At 45.2% G+C, this 18,303-nt stretch overlaps 2 protein-coding genes and 1 long non-coding RNA gene across 3 annotated transcripts in view; 2 read left to right on the top strand and 1 right to left on the bottom strand.

Moving 5' to 3' along the window:
* The window catches only part of LOC134803834 (uncharacterized), a 103,878-nt gene that overhangs the window by 19,450 nt on the left and 66,125 nt on the right, over positions 1–18,303 (top strand). The window lies entirely within an intron of this gene.
* On the top strand, positions 66–12,249 carry LOC134803817 (sorting and assembly machinery component 50 homolog A). Its single transcript, XM_063776654.1, has 13 exons — positions 66–229; positions 1,299–1,424; positions 2,503–2,625; positions 2,782–2,877; positions 5,376–5,460; positions 5,842–5,984; positions 6,464–6,556; positions 7,115–7,202; positions 7,618–7,799; positions 8,212–8,364; positions 9,714–9,834; positions 10,713–11,060; positions 11,629–12,249. Exons 1-12 carry the CDS (start codon positions 209–211, stop codon positions 10,895–10,897), a joined length of 1,416 nt encoding a protein of 471 aa, XP_063632724.1. The 5' UTR covers positions 66–208; the 3' UTR covers positions 10,898–11,060; positions 11,629–12,249.
* LOC134803899 (NADH dehydrogenase [ubiquinone] 1 alpha subcomplex assembly factor 3) lies at positions 12,393–18,224 on the bottom strand. The gene is made up of 5 exons (XM_063776722.1): positions 18,050–18,224; positions 17,637–17,742; positions 16,660–16,812; positions 15,835–15,971; positions 12,393–13,728 (listed from the first exon to the last, which is right to left on the bottom strand). The coding sequence occupies exons 1-5, from the start codon at positions 18,109–18,111 to the stop codon at positions 13,617–13,619; spliced, it is 570 nt and encodes a 189-aa protein (XP_063632792.1). The 5' UTR covers positions 18,112–18,224; the 3' UTR covers positions 12,393–13,616.

The raw sequence follows: 18,303 nt of genomic DNA, 5'->3' as shown, positions 1-18,303 counted from the left end.
TTTATTTTTCAGCCGGCCTTTCAAACTTTTCCATAACTTTTCTTTTCAACCTGACAGCATTCAGTATTGCCATGTGTCTCCGCCGATGCCGTTTGCTGTGTCAAGTCCGCAATATTTATGTAATTCAAAATAAAAATTCTATGTTTCAAAAATAAAAACACGGCCAGTTTAATCGTTCGTAAATAGTAAACTATTCAAAAACTCCATCATGGGAACAGTACACGCAAAGGTAAGGTTAATATAAGTCGATACATTCTCGTACGAAAATTGCAAGGTTATTTAGAAAGAAACTTCCAATTTGTGTTCGAAAATCATGTTTTATTTGCTAAATTTGGCAATTAGAAAAGAAATAATTAACAAAGAACGAAAAAATACCCATACAAAAAATACCGGTAGCCGATCTCTGCTAGATACAGAGACTAGACATACTTAGAACTATTCCTGACAAAAACGAGTGATCTGTACGAAGTAAGAAGAACGCTAAATCTGTAATAAGCGTTAAAGATAAGGATGGCAGTCTTTTTTTAGCCTACTTTGGTGTCCCACTGCTGGGCAAAAGCCTCTTCTCATTGTATTCACTCGAGCCTGTCATCGGCATTTTCCCACCATTTGTGTTAAAATATGTCCAAGTCGTCCCTCCATCTCCTTTTCGGTCTGCCTGAACCCCGGCCTGCACCGTCTATTGTGTTCCGAGGGTCCCACTCAGTAACCATTTTGGCCCACCTTTCTGGGTGCATGCGGAAGACATGTCCAGCCCAGTCCCACTTAAGTTTAGCTGTCTTGATGCCTACATCTACAACAGGGATGTTGCGGATGCAGATTTTTTGACATCTGCAGATGCGGATGCGGATATTTAAAGCCTCACATCTGTAGATGCGGATGTCAAGATTTGGTACTTAAAAAACGTCAAATATTACATTTTTAGCATTATTTATTTAAAAAAAACCAAACGTTTAGTATTTGAGCAAGAATATAGGTGCGTTTTATTTAATAAACAGAAACTTGGCCGAATTTTCGGGATCTAGACGATTTCGTTATATATAATGACGTAATTACCTAGCACTTACGCCACCGGCGCCGCCGCTAATACGTTCCTGTTACCGACTTGGTCGACATCCGCATCATGCGGATGCTCCGCATCGATTTTATGCGGATGCGGATGCAGATGCGGATGTTGAAAATAATGCGGATGTTCCGCGGATGCGGATGCGGATGTGAATATTCGCAACATCCCTGATCTTACAACTTTAGTATGGCACACTAGGATGGCAGTCTTATTAACAAAATATCTGTTACAGGCGGAGCACGGGCAGGGTGACAATGAGGTCCTGGGCAGTAACCTGTTTGAGTTTGGAGTTGAAGAGCCCATGGAGATGGAAGAGCCTAGCATCCAGCGGCCCAGCATCAAACTCGGCGGTGTGCGGGTAACGGACTACTTATGTGGCCTCCTAACCTGTCAGTAGTGACCCAGCCCTTGGCCATCGGGTATCGGGCTGCCCCCCCCTAGCCTATCAGCTGGCGACATGGTCTCATAATATATATTTATGGGAGGCATTTTACAACATTTTATTTTAGGGGTCATCCATTAATTACGTCACACGTTTAGGGGGAGGGAGGGGTCAAGAAAATGTGACATGTTGTGACATGGGGGAGGGGGGAGTCACAAACATTGTGACGTCACTTTAACTTCATCAGTAACAGAAAACTGATTTATATTTTTTTATTCGCTGTACAGTTAAATGAGTTTTTGGAAGTAATTTTCGGTCCTAATTGGTTTTGTGTTATAAAATTACTAATATTTCTTTTACCAAAAATTTTTTTTCATTAAAAAAAATAATGCCGAGTTACTATGACCGATTTCGTTGAAAACAAAATTGCCTAAAATGTGACGTCACACCAGGTGGGGAGGGATTTGCAAAATGTGACCAAGTGTGACAAGGAGGGGGGAGGGGTCAAAAAACCTAGAAATTCGTGTGACGTAATTAATGGATGATCCCTTACTTGCAATGTTGGTATGTAATTTAGAGATGGGCGGAATATGGACTTTGCGAAATACGAATATTCGGCCGAATTTTCGGTGCAGATCATCTTCTTTGGATTGGTGAGGATCGTGACCATGTATGCTTCCGTCTCCACAGTGTGCGATCATAGGCCATATGGGTCACGCACTGCATGTTGCCGCCAACCACCCTCTTCACAACATCAGACCATCTCGTGGGTTCTTTTCCTCGCGCTCGCTTGGATCATAGCTTTCAGATCATACTAAGCCGAATATTACTTCCTCTCTGGACCGGCCGGGAATGCATAATGAGAAAAAAAGCCAGTCCGCCAGCTAGCGGACGCCCTAAAACAGAATTTGTTTATTCGGTAAATATTCGGCAGTTCGAACCGAACTATTCGGCCGAATACGAACATTGAAAAATATGCTGACTACCGAATATTCGGCCGATCTCTAATGTAATTCAAAAATGTAATTTTTGACAAAAGAGTTGTTATTTGCAGGCACGGGTTGACCGAGTCCATGTAGACGGTCTGAGCCGGACCAAGGATGACGTGATCCGGGGAGCGGTGGACGACTTATTCCATGCTACAGACTTTGAAGACGTCATACTGCGCGCACATAAGGTACAGCTGACGTGCACGGATAGACAGTATAAATACAAATGTTCCATGCTAGTACAGACTTAGCTGTCGCCCCCCTGTAAAGCTTTGCTACCAAATACCCCGCTGTTCAAATTTTGAAGTGTGTATGCACCATAAACTAACCTAATGTTATTGCAGGTGCGGCGCGCTCTGGACGCGATGGGGTGCTTCCGCGACATCGCCGTCCTCATCGACGTGTCGTCCGGCCCCGGCGCCACGCCGGAAGGGCTCGAGGTGAGTAATATCCTTTACAGTACACATGTGGTACTGCAGGTGCGCCGCTCTGGACGCGATGGGGTGCTTCCGCGACATCGCCGTCCTCATCGACGTGTCGTCCGGCCCCGGCGCCACGCCGGAAGGGCTCGAGGTGAGTAATATCCTTTACAGTACACATGTGGTACTGCAGGTGCGCCGCTCTGGACGCGATGGGGTGCTTCCGCGACATCGCCGTCCTCATCGACGTGTCGTCCGGCCCCGGCGCCACGCCGGAAGGGCTCGAGGTGAGTAATATCCTTTACAGTACACATGTGGTACTGCAGGTGCGCCGCTCTGGACGCGATGGGGTGCTTCCGCGACATCGCCGTCCTCATCGACGTGTCGTCCGGCCCCGGCGCCACGCCGGAAGGGCTCGAGGTGAGTAATATCCTTTACAGTACACATGTGGTACTGCAGGTGCGCCGCTCTGGACGCGATGGGGTGCTTCCGCGACATCGCCGTCCTCATCGACGTGTCGTCCGGCCCCGGCGCCACGCCCGAAGGGCTCGAGGTGAGTACTCATTCATACTCATAATCTTTATTGCATATCACATTATACCTTAACCTATTGCATAGAGTTGTGTACAACATGACACCCTGTAGGGCACAGCAATCAATTTATTCAAGAGGAGATCGAGTTTTTTGTACAAGATAATAAGATTATGTTAGTGTTATTTATTGTATAGGTACTTTATTCGTAATATCCTTTACAGTACATATGGTGCTACTTTACCACCCTAGTGCGGTAGCTAGACGCTTAGACGTGTGCGCCGCGCCGGCGCGCCGCCGCCGCCGGGCTTTTTGACCACGCCGCCGCCGCCGATAAATGATCGGCGTGAAATCGGCGTGACCTTGAGTGTTGTTAATTAGCTATTCCAAGTTGGTTTTTCGATTACAATATGGTTTTTTGTATTATTTATGCTCCAGTTGTCAAATAAACATCAATTATTAATTACCTAAATGAAACTGAATAGCCAGTTGCAGAAACTATTTGACATACCAATTAAAGTAAATGAGCAATCCTAAGTATTCACCGTCTAGTGTTAACGAACGAATGAAAACTGCTGCTTATACCTTGGACAGCTAGGAGAACAAACCCCTCCATTCTCAGAGAGCTCTATATCGCCACTCAGCTCTTCCCAACATGCCATGAGTGAGCCGTTAGATTCTTCGGACATATTATCCAACGTATTATGTGGAGAAACACATGAATTTAAAGCCGAATGAATGGCAAACATGCTCGAGTTGGAGCATGTGTGAGACGGCAGTCTGCACCGTGCAGTCCATACGGCTTATGAACGCATGAAATGGAGACAAATTACATGTCACGATCCTCAGCAATGAGATAACGAGAAAGAAGATACGTCTCAGTGAGCCTGGCGCTTGTACGACAACAAAACCATTAAAAAGAAGCCATAGCAGTCCACTATGTGTAACAAATCTCAAGGATATGTGGAGTTCTGTTTTGTTAAAGTGTGTCTTAATAGGACAAGCCATGGAAAGCTTGAGAAAACGGGAGAGTTACAGATCGGATCGAAGGTCATTGGGACCAGGTAACTTCATAATGCAAGCCAGTGTTAGGGAAATCAAGTTAGTATACCTATCCTATATTCGTTTACAAACCATATTTTACTCGCAGCATATTCAAACTATACGTAGTTCACTGACCAGCATTGATCAAATTTTCAAGAAAAACAACAAATTAATGATTTTTCTTAAGAAACCTGAAAGTCAAGGTCACGCCGATTTTACGCCGAAAACACGCCGCCGCCGCCGATTGTATGTCGTATGTCGATAATTTAAAGGGCCATATGTACTGTAAAACGTTGTACAATACACGTGCGAAAAGGTAATTCGTAATTCGTGTCGATAACAATTTATCGCACTTGTATTGTAAATAACTATTTCATCACACTTGCTCGAATAATACAGTAGATATAGTATGGTGATCTTAATATTTAAAACTTTCGCGTTTTGGACACATATTAACTCACATTTATAGACGGGTCTATCGCGAATTTATTTTTTTACTTTTATTTACCGACGTTTCGACACAGGTTTTACTGGTCGTGGTCGCGGCTAACTGAATAAAGGCCTGTGCACACCGGCTTGCGTGTGCGTGACGTGCACGTGCGCTAAAATGTTGGAGCCGCACACGTCACGCAAGCGGTGTGCCGTCTCTCATAAGGATCTGTATACTACAACGCCGCACGCGCACGTCACGCACACGCAGCCGGTTTGCACAGGCCTTAAAGGTAATAAAATAAATTCGCGATAGACCCGTCTATCTTCTTCTTCCTCAGCGAGAATGCTTACCCACTGTTAGGCATACGCCTCTCCAAATCTCGTCCAAGCAGCCCGATTTGCTGCTTCTCTCCTCCAGAGTGGGCCTGCAATCTTTTATATCATCCTCTCATCTCGAGCCCCATCTTGAGACCCGTCTATAAATGTGAGTTAATATGGCGATCTTGTTTCAGGTGACGTTCCAAGTGAAGGAGCTGTCCCGCATCGTGGGCGGCATCAACACCACAGTCTCCGAGAACGAGGGCAACCTAGTACTAGGTCAGTCTAATTAACTTCGACTGAGTAAAAAACTTACTTCCACAGTACAATCCTCCCCCATTCCCACAGAAATAACATAAATAGGCAGTACAAACGCGCACGGATTTCTCGTTTTCTCCACTCGACCCTGTCATCGGGATTTTCCCACCATTTGGGGTAGAATGCGTCCAAGTCGTCCCGCCATCTTCTTTTCGGTCTGCCTGCGCCCTCGATGGTGTTCTGAGGGTCCCACTCAGTAACCATTCTGGCCCACCTTTCTGGGTGCATGCGGCAGACATGTCAGCCCAGTCCCACTTAAGCTTAGCGGTCTTGACGCCTACATCTACAACTCATATAATATAAATGTCAAAACAAATTAATGAACCTAGACTTATATCGCAGGAGTAAAGATGCCGAACGTGCTGGGCCGCGGCGAGCGCATCCAATCCGAGTACTCTCTAGGATACCGCAGCTCTTCCAACTTCAGCATCACGGCTACCAAACCTTACCCGCACAAGCCCAGGACGCCACTACTGTCAGCACAGGTAAAGTTCATGAGTACTCTCTAGGATACTGCGGCTCTTCTAACTTCAGTGTAAATGCGACCAAACCCTACCCGCACAAGAGGATGCCACTGCTGTCAGCGCAGCTAAAGATATGATAACGTAAGCTCCAAGAGTGCTAGGATACCGCAGCTCTTCCAACTACAGTATAACCGCGACCAAACCTTACCCGCACAAGAGGGCGCCACTGCTGTCAGCGCAGCTAAAGATATGATAACGTAAGCTCCAAGAGTGCTCTCTAGGATACCGCAGCTCTTCCAACTTCAGTATAACAGCGACCAAACCTTACCCGCACAAACCCAGGACGCCACTGCTGTCAGCACAGGTATAATATACTATAAGATCCTAGAGTACTCTCTAGGATACCGCGGCTCTTCCAACTACAGTATAACCGCGACCATACGTTAGTTATCTATGACGTCATGCTTGTCGTAAAATGTTGGTGTTTTTGATTGTTGTAGGTGTATCAGCAGAATTCTGAGTACCCCTGGTCGGGGTACAGGCTGCTCGACCGCGGCCTGCTGCTCGGGGTGGCCTTTAACACTTCGCCCGCGGTGAGTATCTTTATAAATTAATACTCATAGCAAAAATAATTTAGACTAGCTAGAGGAATATTGTCAAAGTAAATTATGTAGTCAGTACATTTACTGCCATCTTTTGACACAAATAATTAACACTTTTAGAACGCTATTTGACTTTGATCCTTATTTTTTCACTGATATGTGTTAAATTTGTGAAATGTCTAAAAGTATCGCCATCTACTAGAGGATAGGCCAAAGGTATGACGCCATCGCTTGAAAAGATGGCACCAAACCTTTGGCCTTCTCTCGAGTTCCTATGGCCACCTCTTGTCTCCATCATCAGATCAGCTCGATGGTACCATAATATTGCATTGTCACCCGACTTACACACGTATGCAAATTTTCAGCTTTATCGGAAACCGGGAAGTGGGTCAAATTTAACTTGCAAGATTTGACCCGTACAAATAAAATATACATAGTTAGGTACAACATACAATGCAACTTAAGTAAAAGCTTGTAATGACGTCATTAGAGTTTATCTCTATATTACAATCAACAAGTCATTGCCTAAGCCAGAATTTGCATTTGTAGACGAAGCACCAACTACAATGGGAGGGCGTGGTCCGCGACACGTCGGTGCTGAGCAAGACCACCAGCTTCAAGATCCGGGAGAGCAGCGGTGAGCATATTCATGTGACACTTGTTATTGGACACGTTCACAGACGAAGCACCAACTACAATGGGAGGGCGTGGTCCGCGACACGTCGGTGCTGAGCAAGACCACCAGCTTCAAGATCCGGGAGAGCAGCGGTGAGCATATACATGTGACATTTATTAATTAACAAGTTGGTTTGTTTTTTGTTCTGTTTCATTTATCAGTCAAACTCATTATAGTTCCCTAAAGTGTTGCACAATGAACTCCCCTAAGGCCTACTTCTCTAAAGTGCTGCAAAATAAATAGCAGAGTCGGAAGTATGCGATTATAGTTTGCTTAACGAAATCCTAATTCAAATATTAAAGTATTTAGTCTAAATACTTTATTTTCTAATTTTGTGTAGGTACCTCAATGTCAGTGACTTATTTTGTTCAACCAGGTCCTCAAATGAAGTCGGTGATCCGCCACATCGTGTCGGTGGACCACCGCGACGAGCCCATCTTCCCGACCCGCGGGGCGTGGGTTCAGTTCTCGAGCGAGGTGGCCGGGCTGGGCGGCGGGGTGGCTCATCTCAAGAGCGAACTCAAGGCTCAGACCAACCACGAGCTCGCCGAGAATGTCGTGAGTCATCTCTACAACTAGCTAGTTAGTTAGTTAGCTAAATGGGTGGGGTGTCAACTATAGGATGGGGTGTCAACTATTGGTGAGGTGTCGGCCATTGGTGTGTGCCAAATATTGAGGAGCTATTAACTATTGGTGAAGTGTCAATCATTGGTTTGTGCGAATCATTGGTGTATGTCTACCATTGTTAGAGCGTTTTCACATTGTCCGATCCGATATCGGATGTCGGAAGGAAGTAAAATGTAAGAAATAAGTGTTTCTCGGTATTTAATTATACATTCAATAAATCATTATTACTAATAAACGATAGACAACACAAAATAATCTGCATAGCTAGCTAAAAATGGGGTGTCAATAACCATTGGGGGTGCCGACAACAGGCTTCCTAAATGTAACTCAACATTGTTTCCAGGTGTTGCAGGTGACCGGCGCTGCAGGCGTCCTCCATGATGTCTTCGGGACAGAGATAGCTGACCATTTCTTCCTCGGGGGACCCACTACTCTTCGGGGGTTCAGGTCCAGAGGAGCCGGGCCTCACACCGATGCTCATGCTTTAGGCGGCCGGGTGAGTAGACACACAGAGAGACACTAGCCTGGAGGAGCCACTACTCTTCGGGGGTTCAGGTCCAGAGGAGCCGGGCCTCACACCGATGCTCATGCTTTAGGCGGCCAGGTGAGTAGACAGACACTAGCCTGGAGGAGCCACTACACTCCGAGGGATCAAACTCGTTGCGCGCTCGCGGCGAACTCCTTGTGCGCTCGCGGCGAACTCGTTGCGCTCTCGTCTCGCTTTCACTTCTTCGTCGTTATCCTCACAGCTGAGGGTCGTGACCACCATAAGTAGCGCTATCTATAAGAAGTCTCCAGGCTGCTCTGTTCTGAGCCTGATGAAGTGCGGACTGTGTGCCACTATTAATTGCCTCCAGGAGAGGATCCGTCCAGCGAGTTGGAGCTCTGCCTCTACTTCTTGTTCCCTCGACACGGCCAATCATTATGATTTTCTCGAGGTTGTGTGATTCTTGTCTCGCCACGTGTCCAAAGAAAGAAAGCTCTCCGCAAGCAGACTACAGAGAGAGGAGTGAGGACTTTTAGTTGGCTTCGGATTGAAGCATTGGTGCGGTGTTCAGTCCATGACACTCCCAGCATTTTACGCCAGCACCACATTTCGAATGCGTCAATCCTATCCCTTAGCCTAGCTTTCAGCGTCCATGTTTCGGAGGCGTATAGGAAGATAGAGAATATGAGTGTACGCATTAGTTTAACTTTTGTACTGCGGTAGATGTTGCGATTCCTCCATATCTTCTCTAGGCGCGTTACTGCCGCCTTTGCAATCTGAGCTCGACGTACCACTTCTCTCTCGCAGTCTCCATCATTACGAATCAAAGATCCCAAGTAAACAAACTGTTCTACAGACTCTAGTTCGCGCAACTCGAACGTTCTCTGGGATTTTCCCGCTCGGTCGACAAACATCAGTTTGGTTTTGTTCCGGTTTATCCTTAATCCGTACTCCACACTAACGGACTCCAACTTTTCCAGCAGTTCCGCTATCTCACTTTCGTTTGCGCCAATGATAGTGGTGTCATCAGCAAACCGCAAGTTGTTGATAAGGTGACCACCGACTCGGATACCACCCTTCCAACCTTCCAACACTCTGCGCATTATGTGCTCGCCGATGAGGTTGAATAACTGCGGGGAGAACGGGTCTCGCTTTCAACTCGCTCGCAAATCACCAGTGTGGCCCCGCTTTTATACTCAAGGAAAGATTGTCAAAATTATACGCGTTTCGTTTTACTTTTGAAGACAGTTCCATCTAACGTCAAATGACCGGGAAGAAATTACAGAACAAGCGATCTGTTCTAGACAACCATTTAAAATTTCAATACTTTAAGAATTTAAAGTGTGTTCTCTGTTTAGATGTACTGGGCGAGCGGCGTGCACCTGTACACCCCCCTCCCCTTCCGCCCCGGTCGAAGCGGACTGGGGGAACTGTTCAGGTCCCATGTGTTCGTCACCGGCGGCTGTCTCGCTTCCCCAGGTACCGTGCCTGTTGCTGTCTCTGTTGTATTCACGTAGCCTAGTGTTAGATGTACTGGGCGAGCGGCGTGCACGTGTACACCCCCCTCCCCTTCCGACCCGGTCGAAGCGGACTGGGGGAACTGTTCAGGTCCCATGTGTTCGTCACCGGCGGCTGTCTCGCTTCCCCAGGTACCGTGCCTGTTGCTGTCTCTGTTGTATTCATGTAGCCTAGTGTTAGATGTACTGGGCGAGCGGCGTGCACGTGTACACCCCCCTCCCCTTCCGACCCGGTCGAAGCGGACTGGGGGAACTGTTCAGGTCCCATGTGTTCGTCACCGGCGGCTGTCTCGCTTCCCCAGGTTGGTAGACATATATGCCGTCCTTTTTACTCCTCTTTATACGAAATTATCGACCCGCCCCGGCTTCACACGGGTAATCCTTAACAAATTATCCACCTAAACCTTCCTCAAGAATCACTCTATTGATAGGTCCTGTCACGGTCGCCATGTAATATGTGGAGCGCTGGAGTGGGAGGGTTGATACACCAAACAGTACACGGGTTACATGGATGTAATGTCTCCAACCTTGTACACTCTAATCCTCCCAATACTTGCTGTTCTAACTTTATATATAATTATTTTACGTGACAGAAGAGGAAATCCCTTATCGAATGGAGGCGCAAGATCTACAATAAATGTGCTGATCACTCAATATGCACAGACGTGCCAATATGAGTGTCTGCCTATCGCAACTGCATGAAACTTCAGTAGTTTTGAGTTTATCGAGAACATACATACATACAAACAGACAGGGGACTTTGTTTTATTAGTTGTAGTGAAATGTTGTCTTGATAACAATTAGTCAAGGGTTTAATTTTGTTTTTTTGTTTGTTGACAGAGGAGTCCGGGGCGTCGCCCTGGGACGCGTTGACGGCCGTCCGCGTGTCGTGCGGCGCCGGCGTGGCCTTGAGACTCGGCCGGGTGGCCAGGCTCGAGCTCAACTACTGCACGCCCATCCTGGCTCGGAGCGGCGACATCGCCCAGCCGGGGATCAGCTTCGGAGTGGGCGCAGACTTCCTGTAGCCACGTGAGTGCACACACACACACACACACGCCGGCGTGGCCTTGAGACTCGACCGGGTGGCGCGGCTCGAGCTCAACTACTGCACGCCCATCCTGGCTCGGAGCGGCGACATCGCCCAGCCGGGGATCAGCTTCGGAGTGGGCGCAGACTTCCTGTAGCCACGTGAGTGCACACACACACACACACGCCGGCGTGGCCTTGAGACTCGGCCGGGTGGCCAGGCTCGAGCTCAACTACTGCACGCCCATCCTGGCTCGGAGCGGCGACATCGCCCAGCCGGGGATCAGCTTCGGAGTGGGCGCCGACTTCCTGTAGCCACGTGAGTGCACACACACACACACACACACACACACGCCGGCGTGGCCTTGAGACTCGGCCGGGTGGCCAGGCTCGAGCTCAACTACTGCACGCCCATCCTGGCTCGGAGCGGCGACATCGCCCAGCCGGGGATCAGCTTCGGAGTGGGCGCCGACTTCCTGTAGCCACGTGAGTGCACACACACACACGCCGGCGTGGCCTTGAGACTCGGCCGGGTGGCCAGGCTCGAGCTCAACTACTGCACGCCCGTCCTGGCTCGGAGCGGCGACATCGCCCAGCCGGGGATCAGCTTCGGAGTGGGCGCCGACTTCCTGTAGCCACGTGAGAGCACACACACACACACACACACACACACACACACACTCACACACATGTCTCACGTATAATAATTAATGATCCAACATTGTTTCAGGTACTGTTCGCGATAGTGATCGTCATATGTCAATGCGCACTGAACGCAGACGCATCAAAAACTCAATATCATAGTATAGCCAAATATTAACGTTTCATTTCTTTCAAATATCTGCGTCTCAGTAAAATTATGTACCTACTTGTAAAAGGACGAAATTAACGACGAACTACTATAAAAAACTGCCTTTGTAAAGGTACAATATAATCATTTGTAGATTTTTTTCATATCATTGGTACTTTTGGTCAGTACCGGTATTAGAAAATACCAGACGGTACCATTTTGAAAATCTTGTCGGCAACTTACTAATGTGTTGATTTTTGAACAAGGCAGGTTCAAATATGATAGTTCAGACGGTCATATATAATTCGTCAATAGCAGTGGGCAAAAATCTAATTAAAATAATATTTAATTCAGTTATTTCAACTTCAAATTAACTTATGATCAAGTGTATATTTTTTGACCATTTCTATTGACAAGTATAACTAACTAGCCAGTTAAATATCGACCTTAAAGTATAAGCAACAGAGGTGAAATTGTAATGATTTGGTTTATTCCAAATGATATAATGTAAAAACAGGTTTATATTCAATGTTTTCAGAGCAGTTGTAATAAATACATAGTGATGTGATAGTTGTTGAAATAAATTATTGTTTTCATTCAAATTGTTTTATTTCTCTAACAACATAATTATAAATAAATTACACTACTTATTAATTAACTACAAAAATATTTACAATTTCACTATTAAGGGGCTATTCATAAATTACGTCATTTCAAATTAGGGGGGGGTCAGGACATCGGATGATGGTAGCATGACGTAGGAGGAAACGGGGTCATTCGAAGCATGATTTTTGGATGATTTGGGGGGGGGGGGGGGGGGTAAAAATCGATGACGTAATTTATTGACAGGCCCCTAAGATAAATGTTTAATTTTGGTTTGGATGTAGCAGGATAGCCTTGGAAAAATTCTAATGCTTGAGGCTTGAAACTATGGAGAAACGATTCCATATAAGGATATAATACCATTCGCAACTTTTTAACCCCCTACTACCTACTACCCCCGGAGGTCACTTAATGAACTGTTTAATTTTTTCTTATTTTTTTTTATTTTGTATAAATATTATTGTCATCTTATCGAACAAATAAGTTTCCAAACCCTTTCTCTTCGTGAAAAATATAACAAAAAAAATTTTTAACACTTTGTAAAAAGTTGTAAGGTTCGCTCGCACCCGAGCTGCATACATCGCCATTGTTAGTAGCTCGGTACTACTCGGTACTGCCCTCCCACTTTAGCGTGTCTTATTTGACAACCCTACTGTGTTCTTCTGCGGTGTCGGCATTAACGCAAACATCAAAGGCGTCGGTCCACGGTTACTTTTTACACTGGCTGTAGTTTCAAAGCTTTAAGGGCAATTTTTCCAAAAAGATTCTGCTACCCGTTGCAACTGATTGTATGTCCAATAGATGTACAAACAGCAACACTGTTAACTGTCCATCATTGGACCTAATTTCAAAAGGCATAAGGACCCCCGATGGACAGTTAGGAGTGCGGGCGATGGTACAGCACAGGGATGTTGCGAATATTCGCATCCGCAACCGCGGAACTTCCGCATTATTTTCAACATCCGCATCCGCATAAAATCGATGCGGAGCTTATGCGGATGCGGATGTCGAACAAGTAGGTACAGGAACGTCTTAGCGGCGGCGTAAGTGCTAGGTAATTTCCACATTGAGTACCTGTAACGAAATCGTCTAGATACTCTAGATCCAGAAAAGTCGGCCATGATGCTCAAATACTAAACGTTTTTTTTTTTTTAATTAAAATTACTAAAAATGTAATATATGAGGTTTTTTAAGTACTCAGGTACTCTTGACATCCGCATCTACGGATGTGAGCCTTTAAATACCCGCATCCGCGGATGTCAAAAAATCTGCATCCGCAACATCCCTGGTACTAGAGCATCTATTAGTACTCCAATAATGAGATATCAGCCGGAGAGGTCGTGTTTGTACAAGTTCTGGTAGTGCAGCTGTGACTGCAGCATGTCGTTCTCGTTGGGCTCCACGTTCAGGGGAGGGATCAGCGCCGCCGCCACCGTTCTGCGGGAAAACATGTTTTTTTAAAGCTATTTTTTTCTTTTTTTAAGGTTCCGTACCCAAAGGGTAAAACGGGACCCTATTACTAAGACTCCGCTGTCCGTCCGTCCGTCTGTTACCAGGCTGCATCTCACGAACCGTGATAGCTAGACAGTTGAAATTTTCACAGATGATGTATTTCTGTTGCCGCTGTAACAACAAATACTAAAAACAGAATAAAATAAAGATTTAAGTAGGGCTCCCATACAACAAACGTGATTTTTGACCGAAGTTAAGCAACGTCGGGCGGGGTCAGTACTTGGATGGGTGACCGTTTTTATAGATAATGGTACGGAACCCTTCGTGTGCGAGTCCGACTTGCACTTGGCCGGTTTTTTTAACCAACTGAGACTAAATGTATGTACATTACAATGTACATAATCGTGCAGCCTAATTTGAACCTTTCATGAACCAAATAAAGTAGCAATTCTTTTGTTTCATTGCTTTTTAAAACAAACGAAATTCGTTATAATTTACTTGTAGAATAAGGTTCAAATAAAAAAAAAATTAAACCTTTATATGGTGGGTCTTAGGAGGATAAAAGGGGTTTTGTCACGCAGTGACGATGTCACCCCCGTAATGAGATCTAATAGTAATAATGATGTAGTAGTGGTATTACTACACCACTACATCACATTTAAGTATAGATTACACATCACCCTGACCTCGTCTGATAGTGGCGGCAAAACATGTTTTAGTGCCGAGCGAAGAGGTCTCGGTTTCAGCTTGGGTATCAATGGGAATATAAGGTTAGCTCAACTTTGGTTATATAACACAATGGAGCATTCCACGGGCAGTCCCGTACAAACGCATTTTATTTCCAGTGTTGCGACTTTTTTTTCGGCATTTAAAGCAGGCGATTATTTTTCTGTGCATATTTCTGACCATTTGTCATAGAAAAGGAAACTCTTATACTTGTAAATCTTCAGATAATTTGCGTTTGTACGGGACAAACGGTAGACAATTTCATGGAATGCTCCAATAATGTGTTATTATCAGGGCTCGGAAACCGTTTTATTTTTCAAACCGGTTTCGTTCATTCACCCGGGAACGAAAAGGATTTCGTTTCCGTTTGCGGTTACCAGTTAAAGATCTGTTCTATCACACACATATGTACATTCATGGCACACTCACCGTCCCTCAGCGTTGAGGAAGTTGAAGGTGGCACGCATGCTCCACGGGGAGTATCTCCGCGGTCAGTCCCGCCTGTTTCGTATGTACATCCATGGCACACTCACCGTCCCTCAGTGTTGAGGAAGTTGAAGGTGGCACGCATGCTCCACGGGGAGTATCTCCGCGGTCAGTCCCGCCTGTCTCGTATGTACATCCATGGCACACTCACCGTCCCTCAGCGTTGAGGAAGTTGAAGGTGGCACGCATGCTCCACGGGGAGTATCTCCGCGGTCAGTCCCGCCTGTTTCGTATGTACATCCATGGCACACTCACCGTCCCTCAGCGGTGAGGAAGTTGAAGGTGGCACGCATTCTCCACGGGTAGTATCTCCGCGGTCAGTCCCGCCTGTCTCGTATGTACATCCATGGCACACTCACCGTCCCTCAGCGTTGAGGAAGTTGAAGGTGGCACGCATGCTCCACGGGGAGTATCTCCGCGGTCAGTCCCGCCTGTCTCGTATGTACATCCATGGCACACTCACCGTCCCTCAGCGTTGAGGAAGTTGAAGGTGGCACGCATGCTCCACGGGGAGTATCTCCGCGGTCAGTCCCGCCTGTCTCGTATGTACATCCATGGCACACTCACCGTCCCTCAGCGTTGAGGAAGTTGAAGGTGGCACGCATGCTCCACGGGGAGTATCTCCGCGGTCAGTCCCGCCTGTTTCGTATGTACATCCATGGCACACTCACCGTCCCTCAGCGGTGAGGAAGTTGAAGGTGGCACGCATTCTCCACGGGTAGTATCTCCGCGGTCAGTCCCGCCTGTCTCGTATGTACATCCATGGCACACTCACCGTCCCTCAGCGTTGAGGAAGTTGAAGGTGGCACGCATGCTCTACGGGGAGTATCTCCGCGGTCAGTCCCGCCTGTCTCGTATGTACATCCATGGCACACTCACCGTCCCTCAGCGTTGAGGAAGTTGAAGGTGGCACACGCATGCTCCACGGGTAGTATCTCCGCGGTCAGTCCCGCCTGTTTCGCTGCCATGAACACCTTCGTTATCGTGTTGCGCTCCTTACTCTCCATACCGATCACCTGCGGAGAGAGAGATAGCATACAAATGGCGAAAAAAGTAGAGTAGCACCACAGTACCACACGTTTTAGGGTCAAAGCTAACTAAGCAACGATTTTACGAACAACACAACGAAAGCTAACTAAACAACCCAAAAGAACTATTTTCCCAAAATTTCATGCAGACAAAGTTGCGGGCAAAAGTTAGTTATTTCATAAAACAACATGATCAACGCATCATAAAAATCGAACAACGTTCAAAAATACTACTTTTAAATTACTTCCATCACTGAATTACACACAGACAGACGCTATTTTACAATGTGTCACTTAACTGTAATTTTACCTTAGTTTATTTTAATTTTTAGTTTTAAGTAAGTATTAAATCTAAGTTTTAATATTATGTGTTAATATCTGAGAGCATTGCTCGGAAAAGTTATAAAAACCAGATAAAAACTCAAAACTGCGCGTTTTCTCAGAGATAAGACCTAGCTAGATCGATTTTTTGCCCCCGAGAACCCCCCTATAGCAAATTTCATCAAAATCGTTAGAACCGTTTCCGAGATCCCCGAAATATATAAATAAATATACATACAAGAATTGCTCGTTTAAAGGTATAAGATAGTATGACTTGCATACGAAACAAAACTATGTTAAATTTATTACACTTTAAAAAAATAATCTATTCTATTCTTATTCTCATCATACTCACAATAAGGTCCATTTTAGGTTCTAGCATTTTGAAGAGCCTCAGAGACTCCGGTGTGATGGCGTCGGAGTGTGGCACCTGCCATGACAGGATGGTGCGGGGGAAGATGGCCAGTGGACCCAGGACTGTGATACCGTTGTTTAGCCGGAACCCGTACTGCAGCAATGGACATAAATAAAAACTTATGACCTCAAGGATTTTCATGAGATGTTCAAGTGCAACAACAACACCCGTCTGAGAGGTCATCACTTAAAGTTAGAAAGGCATAGGTCCCACAGTAACCCATACAAACACTTTTTGAGCAACCGAGTAGTGAGGGCTTGGAACAAACTCCCCGAAGATGTGGTTTCTGCACAAAATGTGAACCAATTTAAAAATAAATTAGACAAGCACATCTATACATCTACTTGACAACGATAACTATTAATGATTACTGGATACAGGCAATATCAGTTGTCACAACTGCCTGCCTGCTTAAAGAATAATAATAATAATATGTTATTAGGGATCTTAGCTATATGGTCATAATATTACACAATACAGGTTAAGTTAGTTGTGGCCCATAACTAAATGGTGCACTGCAATGCTAATCTAACTAATATACATATTATTAGAATCCAATTGCAACATTATCTTTGCATAAATAATGTTCAATTTACAATACAATACAAATACTCTTTATTGCACACCTCAATAGAAGAAAACAATACAAAAGAAAACAGAAACAAAAGCAGACGTAAACAGGCAATTTAAGAGGTTGAATTAGAAAAATCTTTTTGATAAGAGCTTTACAACATTTGTAGGATGTTTGATTTAAATTTCAAGCTCCTACCTCTGTTGTTGGCTGATGTACCTACAGTTATATAGACAGTGAGTTAAATTATCATCATTTATGTAACAATTTAGAACTATTATTTTTTCTGTATTAATGATATGTACATTAATAAAAATGTACAGAATGACATAGTGGCGATACAAACCGTGGCATAAGCGTCGATCATCAGCCCCAGATCTTGTTCCTGGTTCAGAACTCGCACTGTGGTTTTGCCCTCCCCTTCATACGCTGCTTTGTGAGTCCGGACAAAACTGCAATGAAAATCTTGGTTCTAAACTAAAGGGGGCCCCAGGGTTTGAACCCGCAACCTCCAGTTTGAAAGTCGCACGCCCTTGCCGCTAGGCCACCAGCGCTTTCGAATGAATGGGAAAAATAAACTTATAGGTAAACATTTTTTTCATATTTAGATCGTAACAAGAAGATAGAGCTTGACAAGAACTTGTTAAACACTGTATATCATAAATCATAACCGCAACCCTAGTAAAGGCTATTATTTTTATTAAAAACAGTTAAAAAATTAGGGGAATTTTTGTGTAAATGTTACAAAATCTAACTAACCTCAATAACGGCGTAGTTCGCTTAGGTGCTGTTCTAACACAGCTAGCTATGCTCGGAAACATTTTTCTTGTAGTTTACGCTAAATTATGGCTGAGTTAACTACGTAAAATTACATTAAAAAGAGAAATTCTTGGAAGAAAATCTGTTTGTTTTGCTCGTTTGACAGTCAGCTTTTGAGGTTATTTCTGGTTATTTGGTTATTTCGAAACTTTCGAAATGTCATAAAATCACAAAATTACATTTGTCGAACGAAA

The sequence above is a fragment of the Cydia splendana genome, chromosome 27 (genome assembly GCF_910591565.1).
Source record: "Cydia splendana chromosome 27, ilCydSple1.2, whole genome shotgun sequence".
NCBI classification, from domain to species: domain Eukaryota; kingdom Metazoa; phylum Arthropoda; class Insecta; order Lepidoptera; family Tortricidae; genus Cydia; species Cydia splendana.
Note: the sequence above shows the minus strand (reverse complement) of the source record. Positions and strands in the feature narration are given on the sequence as shown.